The following is a 21,889-nucleotide window of genomic DNA, read 5'->3' as shown; positions in this document are numbered from 1 at the left end:
TCATACTGACTCACAGTATTATTTCACTACCACAGCAGACTCGCTATGCGTGTTACTGCAAGGGACAGTGTTCTACACCATTATAAAGGCTCTCTGCAGCCAGGAAATAGCCGTTTTTAACGTGATTCACAAAAAATAAATTTGTCTCTAACCACATTGGCGAACCGGCCGATTTAAATTTTTTTGAAATTTGCTCACCTCTAGTCTAAACTCTCAAATTCCATTAGTAGTCGATAATCCAAAACCTTTGTCATCCATTATTGGAATTTTACTGCATTAATATCACGCATTACCAGTGTCGGATCCGGGGGGGGGGGCAACGGGGCAATTTCCCCCCCCCCCCCAGATGGCTGTGCTGAGGAGCAGGGGAGAGGTGTGTCCCTACCCTGTTCCTCTAATAGGCTGACGTCATTGCGCCGCCTGAGCCGTACAGCGCGGGACACAGGCCGGAAGAGGCCTGCATCGCATCGCTGACAAGGAGGTAAGTATAAGTGTTTATTTTTTATATATATACACAACACTTTTACTGGCACATAATGGGGGGGGGGGGCTGTTATTACTGGCACATGAATGGGGGGGCTGTTATTACTGGCACATGATTGGGGGTGAGTGCTTTTATTACTGGCACATGATTGGGGGTAAGTGCTTTTATTACTGGCACATGATTGGGGGTGAGTGCTTTTATTACTGGCACATGATTGGAGGTGAGTGCTTTTATTACTGGCACATGATTGGGGGTGAGTGATTTTATTACTGGCACATGATTGGGGGTGAGTGCTTTTATTACTGGCACATGATTGGGGGTGAGTGCTTTTATTACTGGCACATGATTGGGGGGAGTTCTTTTATTACTGGCACATGATTGGGGGAGTGCTTTTATCACTGGCACATGATTGGGGGAGTGCTTTTATTACTGGTACATGATTGGGGGGAGTGCTTTTATTACTGGCACATTATTGGGGGCACTATAGACACAAAGAAGGGGTATTTTATATGGGGGGCTCTGTACAGTATAATTTTATACTAGGACACATTAAGGTGGGTACTATGGGGAAGGGGGGAGAGAAGTACTATGGGGTCATCTACAGGGGGTACTAAGAAGGGGAATTTTATACTTGCAAATTATGGGGGACACTGAGGGCATCTACTGAGGCATTTTATACTGGTACATTATGTGGGGCACTAGGAGAAAGGGGGGGGGGGGAGAGGAGCACTATGGAGGCATTTACTGGGGGCATTATATTGGGGTATTAACTGGCACATTATGGGGGCACTATAGGAGACATTAGCTCAACTGGGGTCATTACAAGGGGGTATTTTTTGCACTGTCACATTATAAGGAGAATTATTTCTACTGGGGGGGCATTATGGTGGGCTTTATTACTCCCCCATGGTATGACTCCCTAGTAGCAGCACCAGCCTCTCCCTGCTCTGTTATCCCTCTGCCTCTTTTCCAAATCCTTATTATGAAATCTTTCTCATTAGGATAAAACACAGCATCAGCTCCACCGAGCCCCCGGCCAAAGTGTGGAAGTGGTGTCCAAGATCCCCAAGGGCCAAGTAACTAAGTTTTCATGTGAAATATGTTTTTTTATACACATATAGCCTACACTGTGACACACAATATACAGTATACCGCTACACTGTGTAGTCTGTTCTATAAGCACCATTGTTTTGTGGCGGCGGACAGAAAATAATCTGGAAGTGCCCCTCCCGAGACCAGGCTCTAGATCCGCCACTGGGCATTACAGAGCATTTTCCCACCCACTTCAGTCTCTCTAACAAATGTACTAAACACTGTGTAAAAAAGGAGAAATATATATTTACCAAAGTTTGCCCTTCTTCACTGTAGATGTCAATAGCTGGAATTCTATCCACCAGTTTAAAAATGCGTTCAGCTGAAAATTTTGCAGCTCCTAAATTTAATGTGAAGGAATCTGGATGCGCCACTTTACGAGCAGTAAAAGAAACTATGAAAATTGTTCTAAAAGAAGACACATCAGAAATAATATAATTAATAATTTAAATAGTTAAATGATCATTAAATAATTTGCAACTTTACATAAAAGAATAGGTAAGGGTACTTTCACACTTGCGTTGCTTGATTCCGGCAGGCAGTTCCGTTGCCTGAACTGACTGCCTGATCAGGCAAACTGTATGCAAACGGATGTCATTTTTTCTGACTGATCAGGCATTTTTCAGACTGATCAAGATCCTGATCAGTCAGAAAAATGCCTGATCAGTCAGAAAAATGCATTGCAATACCGGATCCGTTTTTCCGGTGTCATCAGGCAAAACGGATCATTTTTTTTTATTTTTTCATTTTAATTTTTCATTTTTAAAGGTCTGCGCATGCGCAGACCGGAAGGACGGATCCGGCATTCCGGTATTTTTAATGCCGGATCCGGCACTAATACATTCCTATGGAAAAAAATGCCGGATCCGGCATTCAGGCAAGTCTTCAGTTTTTTTCGCCGGAGATAAAACCATAGCATGCTACGGTTTTCTCTTTTGCCTGATCAGTCAAAACCACTGAACTGAAGACATCCTGATGCAAACTGAACGGATTACTCTCCATTCAGAATGCATGGGGATATGCCTGATCAGTTATTTTCCGGTATAGAGCCCCTGTGACGGAACTCTATGCCGGAAAAGAAAAACGCAAGTGTGAAAGTACCCTAAGTATAAAACAGCAAACGTATAAAATAATGAAACATAGTAGCATATAAAGTCATCTAAAGCTTCTTATAACAGCTGCCATCAGCCTTTCCATATGTGAGCACAGTAGTCCTATGTCAGCTGGTATCACTTCACATTACACAAACCTGCCAAGAAATGTCTCACTTTGCCTGAACAGAGAGGCTCCTTGTTACCCCTTTATTTACATCAGCTTATTTAATCTGCCAACTGGTTTCTTGTAGTAATATAGGATAAACCAGGCACTCAAGTATGGAGTAAATTGATAAGGATATTTATTCCCACAATGACAATAGAATATAGCAATATAATTCACCAATAAAAATCACCAATAAAAAACTATAAAATATTATAAAACACTTTAAACCGTAATAGCAGCAATATAAGGCATGTGCACTAAAAGTCAATGTGTTAATTGAATAGCAGCGGCATTTGTGAAAGGCCGATTCATTGGCCTGGATTTGTGGGAGGGGCTGGCCTGCCTACTTCAACGGCTTGCGCCCCTCCCACCTTGTACGTCGTTCAGCGTTCTGGTTGAGCACGTACCTGGCAACGATCCTGCAGGCGACGGTAAGCAACATTCGGGTCCGGTAAGCACGGTCGGCCCCTTGGTGAGTGGGGACCCCGTGCTCCGGACAATGCATGGCCGTAGGACAGCTGTTCTCCTCCCCCCCCTCGTGGTGCCGGTGAGTTCGCTGGCAGCTGGGGGCGTGCACGCCGGGGAGCTCTCCGCTCCGGCAATATGTCAGGAGGCCGCGCTGACTCCCCTCGCTGCAGTGCGCACAGCCGGCGGCGGGACAGCCCCTCAGGCGAAGGGGGGGGCTCCCCCGCACTGTGCGTTCTGCTGGGAGCAGGGCGGCCTCCCACGCTAGTTTGTCCGGCGGGGGGCGGAGTCAGGATGTTTCGGGCCTCCCCCCGCCCGGCTTGTGTCAGGGGGTTGCGCTGGGTCCCCACGTGGTGGAGCGCCCAGCCGGCGGAGGGTCAGCCCCTTAGGCTATGGGGGTCCCCCGCTCTGGGCGCTCTGCCTGGGTGCAGTGCTGCCCCCCTCGTGGCACGCTATTTCCCGGCGGGGGGCGGGGCTTTGATGTTTAGTGCCTCCCCCTGCCCGACTCTATGTCAGGGGGTTTGCGCCGTGTCCCCACGTGGTAGGGTGCTCAGCCGGCGGAAGGTCAGTCCCTCAGGCTTTGGGGGGCTCCCCCGCACTGGGCGCTCTGCCAGGGAACGGTGCGGCCCCCCACGTGGCAACATTTCACCGACTGGTGGGGGCGGGGCCCACGTTGCTGGGCTACCCCCCTTACCGGTCCATGCCAGGGTGCAGCGCTGCTCCCCACGTGATAGATGCGCCCGGCCGGCAGGTGGGTCGGCCATGGAGATCGAAGGGCCCCCCCCGCACCGGGCTCTCTATCAGGGAGTAGCGCGTGCTCCCCACGTGGGTCACGAATGGCGTCCGTGTGGGGTGGAGGCCACCGAGCAGAGAGTGTTCCCCCGCGCCGTCCCTCGATGCCTGGGAGTTTCGTGCTCCCCACGTGGTCATCGTTGGGGGGGCGTGGGTGGCGCGGTGGTCCCGCCCCTCACCCGCTTTAAAGTCTGGCACGGGCCGCCGTGCCGCTTAGATAGGCAGGGATCCGTGATTACATTAAGGTCGGCCAGGGGGTACGGGCGTTAGCCGTCGGCTGGCCTCCTCCTACTGGCTGCTCTCTAGGTTCACTACCACGTCTTCATGTCTTACTTTTCGCTTGGTTGTTCTGCTTTGCTTGCGCATCCAGAGTTGATGCTTATCGTTTTGCTTCTAGGTCATAGTCGGTCTTACTTACGTCCTGAGGTTGTGGCCTGTCGGTAAGGTAGTAGGGGTACAGACGGGGATAGGGGGCGTAGAGGCCATACTAGCAGGGTCGTGTCTCATGCTCTGTCTCACGTTCAGGTTTCATTATTTTCTAACTCCCCTCGGTGGTCTTTCTGTAGTTTTCCAAGCCGGTAAGTATATCATGTTTTCTCTGCATGGTACTTATGGGTGTCGGTTACGGTCCACTTCCTCACGGTCCTTCTGGTGTTATTGTGCGGAGCTCACGGGGGCGGGTCACCTTGATACACGGCCGGGCTGGTCACTGGTGCTGGCGGTCATCCAGTGTCGCTGGTCACTTACGTTACTGTTTCCACAGCTGTGATGTCGCACGCATCGGACATTGTCGAGGCGTCCGTGGATGAGAATGTGGCAGGAGTGTCTGAAGGGGGCAGTTTACCGTCTCTGAGAGCTTGGACTATCCCTAGACTCATGTCAGAACTAACTAAGAAGGGTATCCCCTTCCCGGCTGCCGCCAGGAAGGCGGAATTATATCGGTTATGGAAAGACTCTGTGGCCTCCAGTCAAGACGTACTCCCCATGTCCACGGTGCAAACATCGCTTGAGCAGCTACATGTCATGCTGAACGGCCTTACGGCAGCTGTAACTTCCTTACAAGCGAGGTTGGAGTCAGTGGAGTCTCGCGACTCGGTCGTTCCTGCTCCCCCCCCTGATGTTCCAGTAGCCACTACCTCTGCCCTAGGGGAAACCCGTACTGCCCTGGCTGTTCCCAATGTGGCGCCCTCTCATTTTGTCCCGACCAACGTCAGGAAAGACATCCTAGAGGGTAGGGATGTTAACCTTGCATCTTTACTGATAGCTTCCAGGGATCTGTCCGATAACAAGGTTATAGCTTGCGGGGAAGTCTCGGTGGTACTGAGAGGCCGCGACCACAGGCTTAACCGCAAGTTAACCATTCCCGAATTTGTAATGGCTTTTAGCCTTTTCAGAGATGTTATATGTTCGGCTAGGCTGGATAGGAGGGAGGAGCTTGATCTTTACCTTTTTCGTGTGACGGAGTTGGGTCATAAGTATGGAGGGGTTTCGTTTTATGACTACCATTGTTCCTTTTCGGCCAAGGCAGTAGCGGCTTTTACTCAGTTTGGTTATGTCACAGATTGGTCCAACTTGGATACTGAATTATTTTGCCGGCATTTCGCAGGTCTTAAAGCTCCCTCCTGTTCGGCCTGTCAGTCCATCTTCCACTCTACCGAGTGGTGCCACAAATCAGCCAGCAGTGCTCAGTCTTTCCCTTCCGGCTCGTCGGCTGGGCCTCTCGATGTGTTCAGACCTCCCAGCTCAGTCGACAAGTTAGGCCGGCCCATCGTGCAGTTGGGTAGGTCCCAGATTTGTAATAATTTTAATTTCGGGTCTTGTAATTTTGGTCAATGCCGTCTTCTACATATCTGTACCAATTGCTTTAGGGCCCACCCCAGAGCTGCATGCTTATTAAAATCAGTTAAAGCCTACATGAGTGTGGTCAATACCGATTGTTTATTAGAGCTTTTGCAGGGACATCATAATCCAGGGTTCGTGCAGTTTCTAGTTGCTGGATTCTGCAAGGGCTTTCATACGGGGTTGATCACGACACCTGAGTACACGTATGAGTGCAGGAATCTCCAGTCTGCCGACAGGAACCCCGAGTCTGTTGACAAACTAATCGAGTCTGAGCTGGTTAAGGGTTTCTTGATTGGTCCTTTCAAGGTGCCCCCCTTTCAGCGATGGAGAGTCAGTCCTGTGGGGGTAGTCACGGGCAAATTCAGTAAGAAGGAGAGACTCATCATTGACCTATCAGCCCCACATGGTTCCCACGTCCCTAGTCTTAACTCCCTTATCCCTTCTGAGGAAGTGGGCATGAGGTATTCTTCCATCGATCAGGCCATCGCCATTATTTTACAGTTAGGGCCCGGAGCTATGTTGTCCAAGGCTGATATTTCGGATGCCTTTAAGTTACTGCCCATTATGCCAGCGCTCTGGCAGTGGCACGGCATTAAGTGGAAAGACCAATATTATTTCTCCACCAAGCTCACCTTCGGTTCCAAGAGCAGCCCCTGGCTCTTTGATCAGCTGGCTCAGGCCCTTCATTGGATATTAGAACAAAAAGTCCGTTGCGAGTTCGTCATCCATTATCTCGATGACTTCCTGCTGATTGAGAGGCCAGGGGCAGCTCCCCTAGGCTTGGGGAAGTTACTGAGGTGTTTCTCTCAGCTAGGTGTACCAGTCTCCCCCAAGAAAGTCGAAGGCCCGTCCACAGTCATCACCTTCCTGGGCATTGAGCTTGACTCGCAGGGCATGTTAGCCAGGTTGCCGTCAGACAAGTTGGCTAGGGTTAGGGAAGTCATCCACAGGTTCTCAGTCACGACGGTGGTCACCAAGGTGGACTTACAGTCGCTACTGGGCATGTTGAATTTCGCCATGCGCATTATCCCACAGGGCAGGTCTTTCATCTCCCGGTTGCTGGTGCTTCTCGCCACGGCTCCGGAACAGGACAGCCCAGTGCGTCTGGACAGTCAGGCCTTGGCAGACCTTCACATGTGGGACCACTTTCTCTGCCAATGGAATGGGGTGTCTTTGTTTATCCCTGAGTTGACCAGCCAATCCCCGGTAGTGTTTTCTGATGCGGCTGCTAGTTCAGGGTTTTCTGCTATTTTTGGCACCCACTGGGTCGCAGACGAATGGCCGGCTGAGGTCAGACAGATCCCAGGGTTCCTACATACCTCAGCGCTGTTCGAACTGTACCCCATCGTGGTAGCCGCCCATGTGTGGGGCAGTAACTGGGTCAACCTCTCTGTCTTGTTTGTTACTGATAACGCCGCGGTGGTTGACGTTTTGAATAGTGGGTTGTCTAAATCCTTGCATGTCATGTGTCTCTTGAGACGTTTAGTTCAACTCTCCCTTCATTATCATTTCCGTGTCTGTAGCACGCATGTACCAGGCTCACAAAACGTGGCTGCTGACGCCTTATCTAGGGCTAATTTCTCCCTTTTCTTTCAGGTCATGCCAGAGGCAGATGTCGTGGGTGCTACCATCCCTCCCCACGAGTCATTAGTACTAATGTGACCAGACACCTAGAGACGGCCCACGCCTTAATAGCCAAGTCCCTGTCAGCAAACACGACCAGGGCATATAACACCGGGTGGAGGGTGTTTTGCAGGTTTCAGCAGGAGTGTCCTCAGGGGGAGTCCAGTTTCGTGGAGTACATCCTTACTTTCATTGGCTACTGCCACGCAGAGCTTAGGCTATCCCATACCACAGTGAAGACATACTTGTCGGGGGTGCAGCATTTCCTTTCGGTCAGTCATCCCGAACGGGCTTCGGTTTTCTCCATACATGCCGTCAAAGCTGCATTGAGGGGTCTGGGCAGATGTGGATCTGGAGGCCAAGTGCGCAGACAAGCTGTCACCGGGCTCCTTTTCCGCAACTTGTCCGACGTCCTGGATAGGAGCCCTTTCGGGGCCTTGCCTAGCCTGGTGCTCAAGTCCGCTATTTATTTAGCCTTCTATGGTTTCTTAAGACCGGGGGAGTTCACTTGTTCTCCTGGTAGTGACAGGTTTCTCACGGTCAGCCAGTTGGTTCAGTGCACCGAGGGTTACGTGCTACTACTCAGGACGTCCAAAACCTCGCAGACAGGTCCCCCAGTTCCGGTGTCTTTTTTCCCCACGGCTCATCAGTGGTGCCCCGTTGCAGTCAGCGTTATCTGGGCACGGGCCGGATAGTCCTTTACTGCCATTCGGAGTGATGCCACTCACTACGCATCAGTTCGTGTCTCATGTACGCTCCTTAGTGGCCAGTCTGGGCGGTGATCCAGCCGCAATCTCAGGACACTCATTTCGTATAGGTGCCGCGTCCGCAGCCTCTAAGAATCAGGTGCCAGCACATGTCATCCAGAAGTTAGGGCGTTGGCGCTCCGCGTGTTTCAGCCGATATGTACCTCATCCCAATACTGAGATGTCTATGGCTTTTCAAAGTTTGGTTTTGTGAGTTATGTTGTAATAAATTATTCCTGCTAACCAGTGTGTCTTTTGCCCTCTTTCAGGCGTCCCCACTACGGCGCGGTTGCGGCACAACTCTAACCGCTGAGGGAACAGGGTAGTTAGGTAGGGCAGGGACGCTCCCCTGGTTGCCACGACCACAAATATTAAATTAATACGCAGCAGCAATAGACATATACATTAATTAATGTATAGCAGCATTGGACATATGTGGCTTGTAGATACTGAAGTCATTGGGTTCAGAAGACAAGGAAAACGCAGAAAAACCGTAATTGGTAGCAAAGTCTTATAAGCGCTTCTTTGGTTTCGGTAATGCTGAATTTGCACAGCGGTGGCGTCCCAAAAATCACTGCTCATGTGCACAGCCCCCATGAAATGAACGGATTCAGTGCGGGTGCAATGCGTTCACCTCACACATTGCACCTGCGTGGACATCTCGCCCGTGTGAGAGGGGCCTAACTGCTTTTTTTTTTTTTAACCGGTCTACTAGGTATAGCAGTGGTACTTCACACCCAAAAAGTTTTGAATTTCAACTGAAAATGTAACTGACAATTTATTTTTATTTTTTTGGTTAACCAGCCTACTTGGCATAGCAGTGGTACATCACAACCCAAAATTGGTAAATTTCACCTGAAAATGTAACTGACAATTAACATTTTTACCCGGCCTAATAGGTATAGCACTAGATATACACCAAAAAATTGGTGAATTTCACCCTAAAATGTAAATGACAATTTTTTTTTATTTTTTTTTGTAAACCTGTCTACTTAGTATAGCAGTGGCACTATACACCCAAAAATTGCTGAATTTCACCAGAATATGTAACTGACAAAGTAGTGACATTATATAAAATAAAATACGTACAAATAAAAAAAAAATGTATTTACGAGGTGGAGTTCCATATGGAGTAGGAGTTTGAGGAGGCGGTGGGCGTAGCGGTGTAGGTGGAAGCGGTGGTGGAGGAGGATGAAGTAGCCAACACAGGTTTTTGGTTTAAATTTTTTATTTATTTTTTATTAGGGTACACTCTAAAAGAGTGTGACATTTCCAAAATACAAGAATGAGCAATTGCGCTGCAGTATAACAATGGCTGGTTAGTGCCGGTATACATGTCTATTGTGCACAAGTCTTGACGGATTCATGCCTGGTTCATTTTAATAAACGTGAGCTTGTCCACATTGGCTGTGGGACATTGTGGAGATGCTTGGTAACCCAGGTGTTGGTTTTGCTTGCAGATCCTCTGTTTGCAGGGTGCCGGGTGGCACTGTCACTCCAGAGGTGGATGAAGAGGCCGCGACTGCAGCAGGAGGAGCCAGAGACCTTTCTTGGTTTTTGAGGTGTCTACTCCACAGCCGCTTATGCTTTCCACTTAAACGCCTGGTCATACAGGTTGTGCTCAGGTTGAGAACGTTTATGCCTCGCTTCAGGCTCTGATTGCACAGCGTGCAAACAACTTGTGTCTTGTCGTCAGCACATTGTCTGAAGAACTGCCATGCCAGGGAACTCCTTGGAGCTGGCTTTGGTGTGCTTGGTCCTTTGCTGCAGTGGGCAGTAGCAGGGCATATTGTCTAGAGGATGGCCGCTCTGCTTTTGCACCCTGCTCCCTCTTCTGCTGTGCTGGTGGCTCTGTGCAACCACCGCCTCTTCTTCTGAACTACATAGGTCACTCGCATGACCTTGATTCCATGTGGGGTCGAGGACCTCATCGTCCTCCACATCACCTTCCACCCAGTCTTTACCCCTGCCTTCCTTGTCTGCACACTTTCGAAAGCCCCAGCAGTTGGCATCTGTGTTTCGTCATCATCCGAGACGTGCTGCGATGGTCCTCCTATGTACTCATCTTGAAAGATAAGTGGTTTGACATTGGTGCACTCAATCTCTTTCACTTCTGGGGCAGGGCTAGGTGGATGGCCCTGGGAAACCCTGCTAACAGTCATCAAAAAGCAGAAAAGACTGCTGCATGACTTGGGGCTCAGACCCCCAAGGGGGTGAGGTAAAAGACTGATGGACATCAGTCGCAGGTGCCAACTGTGGTCTTTCAGCAGGAGACTGGGTGGGAGACAATGTGAAGGAACTGGATCCACTGTAAGAAACCCAATCTACTATAACCTGCACTTGTTCAGGCCTCACCATTCGTAGAGCAGCATTAGGCCCGACCAAATACCGCTGCAGGTTTTGTTGCCTACTCGCACCTGAGGAAGGGGTTTCACTTGTCCGTGTAGCTAGCACAGAAAGACCACGTCCTCTCCCTGCAACAGGAGATCCACCAGCAGCACCACGACCTGGGCCACTTCCCTTATTTGAAGCTCTCCTCATATTTTTGCCTGAAGTAAATATACATTTTCCCAAAATGGCTGTATTTCTAATGCCTGATTCAAACCCCTGTATGTAGAGGTAGTATCTCACACGGTCTGAACCAGTGTAGGCCTGAAGTAAATATATCTTTGCCCAAAATGGCTGTATTTCAAATGGCTGTATTTCAAAACCCTGATTCAAACCCCTGTATGTAAAGGGAGTATTTCACAGGGCCTGAACCAGTGTAAGCCTGAAGTAAATATATCTTTGCACAAAATGGCTGTATTTAAAATCCCTGAATCAAACCCCTTTATTTAGAGGGAGTATCTCACACGGTCTGAACCAGTGTAGGCCTGAAGTAAATATTTCTTTGCCCTAAATGGCTGCATTTCAAATCCCTGATTCAAACCCCTGTATGTAGAGGGTGTATCTCACTGAATTCAATATTGGTGCACCAAATGCCGGTATTTAAAATTTCTAAATGTGACCCAAATGTATTAAGGGTGTATCTCACAATGACATCTGCATCAAAAGCTGCCAACTAAATTGTTTGTGCCCAAATGAGTGTTTAACAACTGAATTTGACAGTAGTATATAAGCCTGTAATTTCACATGTGCTGATGCTGCCTGAAAATAGAGTTTTTTGACAAAAAAGTGTGTTTTCAAACCCCAGAAAATGATGGGTGTATTTCCAGCTTAAATTGCACACTGACTAATCCAGATGTTGTAGATTGCCCAAAAGGTATTTTTTTTAACAGAATATGAAAGCTGTATATATTAAACTTGAATTGAACACTTGCAGATCTGGAAAATACTGTTTTTTGAAAAAAAAGTGTGTTTTAAAAACCTCAGAACATGATGGGTGTATTTCTACGTTAAATTGCACACTGACTAATCCAGATGTTGTAGTGTGCCCCCAAAAAATTGGTGATTTGCAATGTCCCAAAAGCTCAGATGCAGTGCTGGTGCACTGAGCTTGCATAAAATGGCCGCCGCCGCCACCCACCTATCTAACAGAATTATAAAAGTTATATTTTTTTTTGGTCAATGGCCTCAGGGCAGGGTAAAACGATTGTGTTCTGCACCCACACAACTATTTGTATTCTCTCCCTGAAATCACAAGTCCAGCAGCATCCTCTCCCTACATTTGCAACAGCAGAGTGACGTGCAGCGCTATGTGACTCAAGCTTATATAGAGCCTGGGTCACATGCTGCTCTGGCCAATCACAGCCATTCCATTAGTAGGCATGGTTGTGATGGCCTCTTGGGGCAAGTAGTATGACGCTTGTTTATTGGCTGCTGTGCAGCCTTTCAAAAAGCGCCAAACACCGAATCCGAACTTTTATGGAAATGTTCGGGGTCCAAAAATCCTAAAGTTCGGTACGAACCCAAACTTTACAGTTCGGGTTCGCTCAACCCTACAGACAAGCGCAGCCGCCTATCCACAGCCAGGCATGGATCTCACAGGACTTGTCCATACCTTGTGCAAAATAGACATGTATACCGGCCTTAAGCAGCCAATGTTATACAACAGCGCAATTGTTTATTCTAGTATTTTGGATATTTCACACTCTTTTGGAGGGTATCCTAATTAAAAAATAAAATTAGAACCAAAAAGCAGTGTAGGCTATCTCCTCCTTCTCCACCGCCGCTTCCACCTACACTGCCACATCCACCGCCTCCTCAACCTCCTACTCCATATGGACCTCGTCCTTCTAGATCAAGATTTTTATTTTTACGTATTTTATGTTATTTAAAGTAATTTCACTTTCCACATTTGTTTGCAGTGCACTTGCCATGCTCTTAACCACATTTTGCTGGCATTTGCAGCCCTCTAGCCCGTTCCATGACATTTTTACAGCCAATTTAGTGCTCAATAGTTCGGGTCCCCATTGACTTCAATGGGGTTCAGGGTCAAGTTCGGGTCCCGAACTCAAACTTTTTTTTGAAGTTCAGCCGAACCTGTCGAACCCGAACATCTAGGTGTCCGCTCAACTCTTGTCATAAATATTATTAAAATATATTTGTTTGATAAGTGACATCCAAAAAAGTAATTCAAATACTTACAGGAAAACATTTTCAATATATATATAGCAATGTGCAACAAGCCATCCTCCGAGGCTAAACACCGGTGCACATATAATGAATTGCAAAGTTTCTGCTATAGCGCATGCCAATCCATAAATAGGTGCGCTCTTTAATGTATTCCTGAAAAAAAACACATATGTTAGAAAATCTATTTTATGACAAGCAACTACATAAAAACAGCATTTGAACTGCTCATTGGTGCACTGAGTGCCAGAGATGCGACTAAAGCATTTGTCTTTTAATAAATTTGGTGCATCTTATTCTAGTGCAAGGGTGTCAAGACTGGCGGTATGTGAACCCCAGTCTTAATAAATTCATGCCAATGTTATTTTTGAATCCTTGAGCACATGTACCATTCATAAATTTAAGTCTCTGTGATCGGACTTCCATAGATGCTGTGCTACCTCGATGAGGACAAAGTAACAGGGCATTACTGACATACAAAACACTTTAGTAGATTCCCTTTCTACATGACAAAATTAAATAAAATAATAAATACACTCTTTCAAGATTTTAATACTTTCTATCATGCATGGAAAACCTATGACACAAAATGAAAAACAAAAAAGGCAATATTACTACTGAAAGCGAGACATGCAAGCCAATTCTCCATCCAAAAGCAAAGGAGAACTAGAATCTTACACCCTCGATTACACTTTGCTCAACAAGACATGCAAGCTAGCTTTCCTTCCAGAAGGCTTATATTCTTCCTAGAAAGCGAGAGCAGTGTTGCCTGACATATAATACTCATCATGACTATTTTTCCATCTCCCTAATGATAAAGAGATATTCTGTTTATCTTGTTCTTTTGGAAAGTAAGCTGGCTTACATGTCTCAATGAGAGAAGTTCATATAATTATTCCAAGCAGACGTACATGCTTCAACCTTGTATTTTTATTACAGAAAAAAATCTCCATCAACAGGACATATTTTGGCTCATTTAGACGTTCTCAACTGTACCGTTGAGAAAGGCTACATGAGCTGAAATGCTCATGTAGCCTGGAATAAAAATACAAGGTTGAAGCAAGTACATCTGCTGGGAATAATTAATTGGATTTTGCTGTGGGGATTGCCCCTTTCCTGTGCAGCGACAAGGGGATCGTGAGCTGTTAAATTTGGTTCCTCAATGAGAGAAGTGTCATCCTGGAAGGGATATTCTTATTCTCCTGTCCTGCGTGACCTCAAAACAGCACATGATCTATGCTGTGGTGGTCAGATGTATGATACCTTGGAGAGAGTTCAGAGAAGAGGTACTAAACTGGTACATGGATTGCAGGATAAAAATTACCAGGAAAGATTAAAGGATTTTAACATGTATAGCTTGGAAGAAAGACGAGACAGAGGGGATATGATAGAAACTTTTAAATACATAAAGGGAATCAACAAGGTAAAAGAGGAGAGAATATTTAAAAGAAGAAAAACTGCTACAAGAGGACATAGTTTTAAATTAGAGGGGCAAAGGTTTAAAAGTAATATCAGGTAGTATTACTTTACTGAGAGAGTAGTGGAGGCATGGAATAGCCTTCCTGCAGAAGTGGTAGCTGCAAATACAGTGAAGGAGTTTAAGCATGCATGGAATAGGCATAAGGCCATCCTTCATATAAGATAGGGCCAGGGGCTATTCATAGTATTCAGTATATTGGGCAGACAAGATGGGCCAAATGGTTCTTATCTGCTGACACATTCTGTGTTTCTATGAAATCATTAACCACTTTATGCTGCTCGTACAGATACTCCAGCATACAGTATGCAAGATGAAATTCACGAGAGTTAGAACAGCGCAGATCAAGCAGCAGCAAGTCCACATGGACCTTCGTAGCCCATAAAAATGGCTGAAATGTGCAGACACTGGACATGGGATCACCTTCTGCAAGCCACAATCCTTTAAAAAAAATTGTTACACCACTAAATTTATCATGTGTTCCATGCATGGAAAATGTGTTATTTCCCGCAAATGCAGCACAGCCACAATTCTTCTGCCATTGTTACTGACCACGCTACACAGTTATGGTTGGCAAAGAAATTTGCTGCGTGATGAAGATTAGCAACTGATCTGCTGTTTGGCTTCTCTAATCAGGGCTAAAAAAACAGCATGGCAGCACTGTAGAGAGATGGAGTTGAAGAAAAGCTCTGTCATGTTTGTGTTGGGGACAGGAAGATGTCATTGAGTAGGAAGTGGAGGAGGCGGATAAGCTCCTGATATAGGAACCGGACCGACACAAAAGTAAAGGTATCAACAAGAACCTGGCCTCATTGCTGCCTTGCAAAACATTGACCCATGGGGGCGTGAAAGAGATGAACTGTCCCTGTCCTTAACAGCTGCTCTATAAGTCGGTGGTGGCATTTTGTGGTAGCGTGGCAATTCCAAGGAGTGACCCACATTTCCTGCCATGCTAAAGTACAAGATATTTTTTTTTGTATAAATAATGAAAGGCAAGAACATTTTTAACAATTTTGAAGAAGACAAGGTATAACTTAAGGACAAGATAATTAAAAAAAACTTTTTTAGTAAAAAAAAAAAAATCACAGTTGGATGGAATCCAATACAATAACAGCAAGCACTGTGGAGAAAAATTATCACATAGGAGATACTGTACCCATACAAAGCCCCCCACCAGCATAACTTTAATCACCACCCCTCCATCACTTACGCTTGCCCAAGGTCTGATACAGCTTTTGGACATACATCAATAGTCTATACCCCCTACTAGTAAGGAGGTTGTTCGAAAACCAGTTTGACCGGTTTGATCAGGTTGTTTGCTCTCTGTTTTTACCATATTTGTGTTTTCATTTATTGTGCACTCTGCTAGGTAAAACATATGAGCAGCATGGATGTTTGTAACTATAGGGATACCAAAATAAGACATTATAATTCAAAAAAGGTTGAAATATGTTGTAGGTGATAAATTCCTATACAGATATATGTAGCCCCTCTATTTTTAATCCTCCTGTAAGGGGGCTACTATAGAGGTTTTCAGAAATGTCGTCATTAAGGGGGCCGGAGCTAGCGCCAGACCTGAATGGACGTGTGCGCTTGAGCTCTGCTGCTCAGACCCGGCTTTTCAGCAGCTATTGTCAGTTTATCTTCCTGAAATATGGGCAAGATTGGCCAGCAACGAACAGGGGACTCATCCCTTCCTCCCAAGCACCAGTCAAGCTGTGGCGACATGGATAAGTTCATTAAAAAAGCTGCAGCGATATGTGCCGCGCGGGAAGCTAAAATGTCGCCGGAGCCAAGCAGAGAGACAGAGGAGAGTGAGGCCGAGATACAAGCTGACGGCAGCGACGCTGAAGATTCAAGGCATTGCAAACATCTCCCGATTTCCAGAAAATACTTGGACTCTGCTCTCCAAAGGGCTATGGAACCGCTTGTCAGCGAACTCTCTTCCATGAGGCAAGATGTTAGACATATTGGCGGCAGAGTGGAGGCCTTAGAGAACAACCAGGCCGCAATCCTGGATTTTCAGACGGCAACGGCCCTCAGCCTTCAAAAATGCCAAACGCACCTAAATGTGGCATTCAGCGCCCTAGAAGACCAGGAGAATCGTGGGAGAAGGAATAACCTCAGATTCCGAGGAGTTCTAGAGACAGAATCCGCACAAGACTCCTCCGCCATAGTGAAGGAGATATGCGAAGAATTATTGGGCCCGGAACGCTCTGCTTCTATTATGATCGAGAGAGCTCATAGGGCACTGCGCCCAAAACCGCAAGGCAACGAACCCCCAGAGATATAATTTGCCGGTTCCTCCATTTCCAAGATAAAGAAGCCATAATAAACAAGGCTCGTCTACCTGGTGGAGCTAAATATAATGGGGTGCCGATCAATATCTTCCAGGACCTTGCTCCGGTGACCCTGCAGAAGCGTAGGTCTCTCAAGCCCCTCACAGATTGGCTCAGAAATAACAAGATTCTATACCGATGGCAGTTCCCGTTCGGTCTGTCCTTTTCGCATCAAGGCAGGAGGATCACCATCAAATCTCATATGGACCTAGGCCCAGCATTTGATTCGCTGGATATAAATCCCCTGGACATTGAAGATTGGGACGCTATCCAGGACATTACTGCACTCCCAAAACTGCCCAAGGTGGTACCGTTCGAGATGAAAGGGACCCCTAAAGCACAAAGACAAAAAGAGAAGAAGAAAAGTCATCCTCTTACCCCAAGGCGCATTGCGACCAACGTCTTTTGAGAATGTGACTTTTTGCCTCTTAGCAGTTTTCTTCGCATCGGATCAGTATCAGTCATTATATCCTCCTATCTCCCACCCTTAACCCGGCCCCCCGTAGATTGTCTCTGTCTCTGTTTTACCTCCAGTCTTCCCCATTGTAATGTTTTTCTATCACTTTCTCTGAATCTCTATACCTGACACCCGGGGCACTCTATCGTGACCCTCAAAGCTGCCTTAACTTACATTTCGCATGATGCGATTAGATGCGGCCTTTAATTGTATCGCATATCAAGATTTTCTTAAGTTTTACTAGACGAGACATGGCGTATTTGAATCTATGTCCATCTAGTAACTGATATATTTAGCTGAATACTGTTAACTGTTTAGTTATGATTCACGAGGCGTCTTCTGTTAGTCCAGAAATGATTTATTTGTCATCACGCGCATTAATACGGTCCGATTATTTTCTATATCCGCATGATACATTCGGACTTCAACCTCAAAATATGCCTTGTACCACCGGCTTATGCGCAACAGGCGATTTTGCTATTGGTATACTCCGGTGCTATTCGGTGGCGTCTGTTTAAGGCAGATCATGGGCTACTTCAGCGACTGTTGTATGCGCAGGCTCATCACTTCCTTTTTCCTGCGATGTTTTATTGCACAGCTTTATAATAAGTCGTAATATGTATTCAGCGCCTCTGAACTATTTACATAATCAGTTACCCCCGGTGATGGTCTTGACTATACATTGTCCCTGGACTTATTAGATGGACCAGGGATAGATGGATAGTCGACACTACGAGGTTACAGCTTGGTATCGGAATCCCAGGGCTATCTTGCGATTCAGGGACTCAGAAGGATGGTCTAGGCTGCACTCTGTAATAGGATGCTCATACCTATGCAATATTTTATTGTTTAGATGTTACCATAATGTAAGAGGTCTTTGTGAATGTCTTGAGGCCAACTCTCGGTTTGGCATCCCCCGTGTGGGTCCAGATTATGGAAGGCAATCTTGAAATTTAGACTGCTCCCAACAGCTAATATATAATATATGTATTCAGCGACCTTTAGGTCTCCCCTTTTCCCGCAAACGAGAGACTTGGACCCTCTAGGCCATTACCTTGCTGGCCACTGCCCTCTAACGTATATATCAGTCAACCTATCGATTGACTGATCGGATATATTTGACCTTAAATGCCGGGTCCAAAATAGGCGAATGCCATTTCCCCCCCTTATTAGAGTCCCGCGGGACCCATATGTAGTTTCTAATTTTCCTTTGTTTGTTCTAAATATATTGTTTAACTGTTTTCGCAGGTCTCTCATTGTGTGGAGCACTATCCATCTGAGACAGGTCACACCGTCATCTAGACTTCAACTTTTTCTCCTGTTGGGTCATCCTACTATTAAGTATTATACTCAAATTTTCCTTTTGACTAGTATCCAGACACGCATGTTTCAGCTTTTTGCCTTTTCTATCTGTTCCCATGATGGCTCTTAAAATTGCCTCCTATAATGTAAAGGGTTGCAATTCGCCTTCTAAGTGGAGCCAGATCTTCGGAATTTTGAGAAAAGATAAAGCGAACATTGTTTTCCTACAGGAGACCCACTTCAAGTCCCAACACTTCCCAAATTTATCATATTCATATTTCTCCAACTGGTATCACTGCGGCTCTCCTACATCTAATTCCAAAGGAGTAAGCATTGGGTTCCAGAGCAAGGTACATTTCATTTTAGAGGACCAGCTGAGTGACCCAGAGGGTCGTTTCATAATGTTCAAAGGGAAGATAGGTCAACATCTGTACACTTTCATAAATGTGCATGCCCCGAATAGCCGACAGATTCCTTGGCTTAGATCTGTATTAGCAAAATCAGAATCATTCAGAGACGGTGTTATGGTATTGGGAGGGGACTTGAATCATGTCCTTAATCCGCTTATAGATTCCTCCTCCCATAAATCTGTCCAATCCCAAAAAGGTATTCGTTCCCTTATTCGGACACTATCAAAGGCTCACTTGTTGTCTGGCGAACTATACACCCAGACTCCAAGGACTATACCTTTTTCTCACCAATGCATAAATCTTATCACCGTCTAGACTATTTGTTTATCTCAAAGGAACATCTCCAGCTTTGCTCCGAAGCGGATATTGGGTCCATTGTCCTCTCAGATCATGCCCCAATATACCTTCACATAAAACCTCCTCTTACCCATAAACCTACTAGCCATTGGCGATTTAATGAAATGCTCATAAGTGCTCAAGATACCAGAACTAAACTACAACACCTTCTAGAAGAATACTTTAATATTAAACTGTACCCCTGGGGTTTCTCCACAAATTATCTGGGACGCCCACAAAGCGTTCATTAGGGGCCACTGTATTCGTCTAGGGGCACACCTTAAAAAGGAAAGGCAAAAACAGATAGATTCCCTACACGCCAAAATCATCTCCTTGGAAAGTGCTCACAAAAGATCTCTGCTGGAAGCTCACTTACAAGAATTGTCAGTATGTAGAGCCTCCCTCAAAAATCTTTTAAATATGGCATCAGCTAAGCTCTTTCTACATTCCCAATACAAAATGTTCGCTCATGGGAACAAAGCCTCCCATTACATGTTGTCTAGACTCAAGAGTAGGAAATCAAATAACTATATACACAAGCTGAAAACCCCAGAAGGTCGGTCTAACCTTTGAGTCAAACAAAATTGCCTCATTATTTAGGGACTACTACCAATCCCTTTACAATCTTGATTCCTCGCGCTCTCTCTCAGGTAGCCCTGATCCATTGACGCCCTCTGGTTCATATCTGGAGAACCTGACACTCCCCATGATTACGGAACAAGATAAAATTCACCTAGCTTCCCCTTTCTCTCATGATGAAATTTTAGATGCAATAAAAAAAATGCCCCAGTCCGGATGGACTCCTAACACCTTACTACTTGTCCTTTCAGGAGGTATTGATCCCTCATCTCCTGCCAATTTATAATGATTCCCTACGGGGTATTCCCCTATCTGCTCACATGACCAAGGCCCACATTACGTTAATTCCTAAAGAAGGCAAAGACCACTCCTTGTGTCCCAACTATAGGCCCATTTCCCTTCTCAATATAGATTTAAAAATTCTAGCTAAAATGTTGGCAAACAGACTGGCGAAATTGCTCCCCTCGCTAATTCATAGAGACCAAGTAGGTTTCGTGAAACATAGAGAGGGGAAAGACAATACAGCATGAATTCTTAACATTATCCATTATGTCAAAAGGAAAAACCTTCCCTTAGTCCTTCTTAGCACAGATGCTGAGAAGGCATTTGACAGAGTCAAATGGTCTTTCTGTACTCAGCGTTACACGCTCAAAACATTCCCCCCTCTTTTATCAGTGCCATAGAAGCTATGTACTCACAGGCTTCTGCCTCAGTTAGAGTAAATGACACTTTATTAGCCCCCTTTATAATACGAAATGGCTGCCAGGGCTGCCCCCTCTCCCCTTTATTATTTGTCCTCGCCCTTAAACCTCTTCTTCAGACCATTCGGATGGATAGAGACATCCAGGGAATAACTCTTGGGGACCAACAACATAAAGTCGCCGCCTTTGCGGATGATATTCTTTTGATAATCAGTAACCCCCAAGTGGCTCTCCCTAAGATATACGGCCATCTGGAAGTTTATGGATTACTTTCTGACTTCAAGGTTAATCACAATAAATCACTGATAATTTCCACTGGCATCAAAAACTCAGTTAAGTCTCACTTAGAAGCTTGTTCGCCTTTTAATTGGTCCTCCCCCTACTTAACCTATTTAGGGGTTAAAATAAGTACGGACCCTAGCCATCTTTTTAGCCTGAATTATATCCCTCTCCAGAACAAGCTAACTGAAGATATAAATTCCCTGGATGTCCCTACGCTCTCATGGTTCGGAAGGAAAAATATTTTACTCTCGCTCATTCTTCCTAAACTTACCTACCTTCAACAGACGCTGCCCATCCCTGTCCCCTCCTCCTACTACTCAAAACTCAAATCTATGTTCAGATCCTTCATATGGAACAAAAAGAAGGCTAGATTGTCATATAAACTGCTGTCCTACCCGAGAGAGAGAGGAGGTATATCGTTGCCAGACCCGGAATTGTATGGTCGGGCTATCCTGCTTACTAGAGCAGTAGACTGGCTAGTAGCACCTGAACACAAATCCTGGGTCTCGATGGAAGAATCTTTACTGGGGACTCCTTTCAAAGCAACCCTCTTGGGTCGTATGACCCAGATACCTGCACACCCTAACTTTTCCCCTACCATGAAAGCCACCCTACAGGCTTGGTACTCCCTGCAAAATACCCCCTTAAATTCACCACTTCCGTCACCTATCTTAACCGTAGCTGATGTATGTCACTTGGCCCCCAAAGCCCTAAGAGATAGCCTTCCCACTGAAATTAGTAGGTCCTCAGTGAAATTGGTGGACTTCTACAGAGACGGCCAACTACTTTCCTTGAAAGATATGAGAGATCTCCTGAAAGTCTCTGGTTCAGGCTTCTTAGGTCTTCATTTCATACAGGCCTACATATCTCAAAATGCCCATCTACATACCCTGTTACGGCCCATTACCTGGTGTGAGCACATAATCACTCAAGACCCCCCGCCCCAAAAGATGATCTCGCAGTGGTATAAGAGATTGAGAACCCCCCCATTCGCCTTAACACCGGCTTTTATTAGGTTGTGGGAGAAAGATTTGGATAACTGCTTAGCCCCGGTTGATACCATTACTATTTTCAACTCCTCACATAAGGCCTCGAGATGTGTCAAAATTCAGGAGAACAACTATAAAATT

At 46.0% G+C, this 21,889-nt stretch overlaps 1 protein-coding gene across 4 annotated transcripts in view; it reads right to left on the bottom strand.

The window, feature by feature from the left end:
* LOC122939270 (ATP-dependent translocase ABCB1-like) overlaps positions 1-21,889 on the bottom strand; it is a 403,390-nt gene that overhangs the window by 33,819 nt on the left and 347,682 nt on the right. For all 4 annotated transcript variants that reach the window (XM_044295338.1, XM_044295337.1, XM_044295339.1 and 1 more), the window contains 2 exons: positions 12,892-13,032; positions 1,828-1,984 (listed from right to left, as the gene is read on the bottom strand). In XM_044295338.1, coding sequence (XP_044151273.1) covers positions 1,828-1,984; positions 12,892-13,032 — 298 coding nt within the window. The remainder of the gene's footprint in view (positions 1-1,827; positions 1,985-12,891; positions 13,033-21,889) is intronic.

Source organism: Bufo gargarizans, chromosome 5, assembly GCF_014858855.1.
Source record: "Bufo gargarizans isolate SCDJY-AF-19 chromosome 5, ASM1485885v1, whole genome shotgun sequence".
NCBI lineage: Eukaryota > Metazoa > Chordata > Amphibia > Anura > Bufonidae > Bufo > Bufo gargarizans.
Note: the sequence above shows the minus strand (reverse complement) of the source record. Positions and strands in the feature narration are given on the sequence as shown.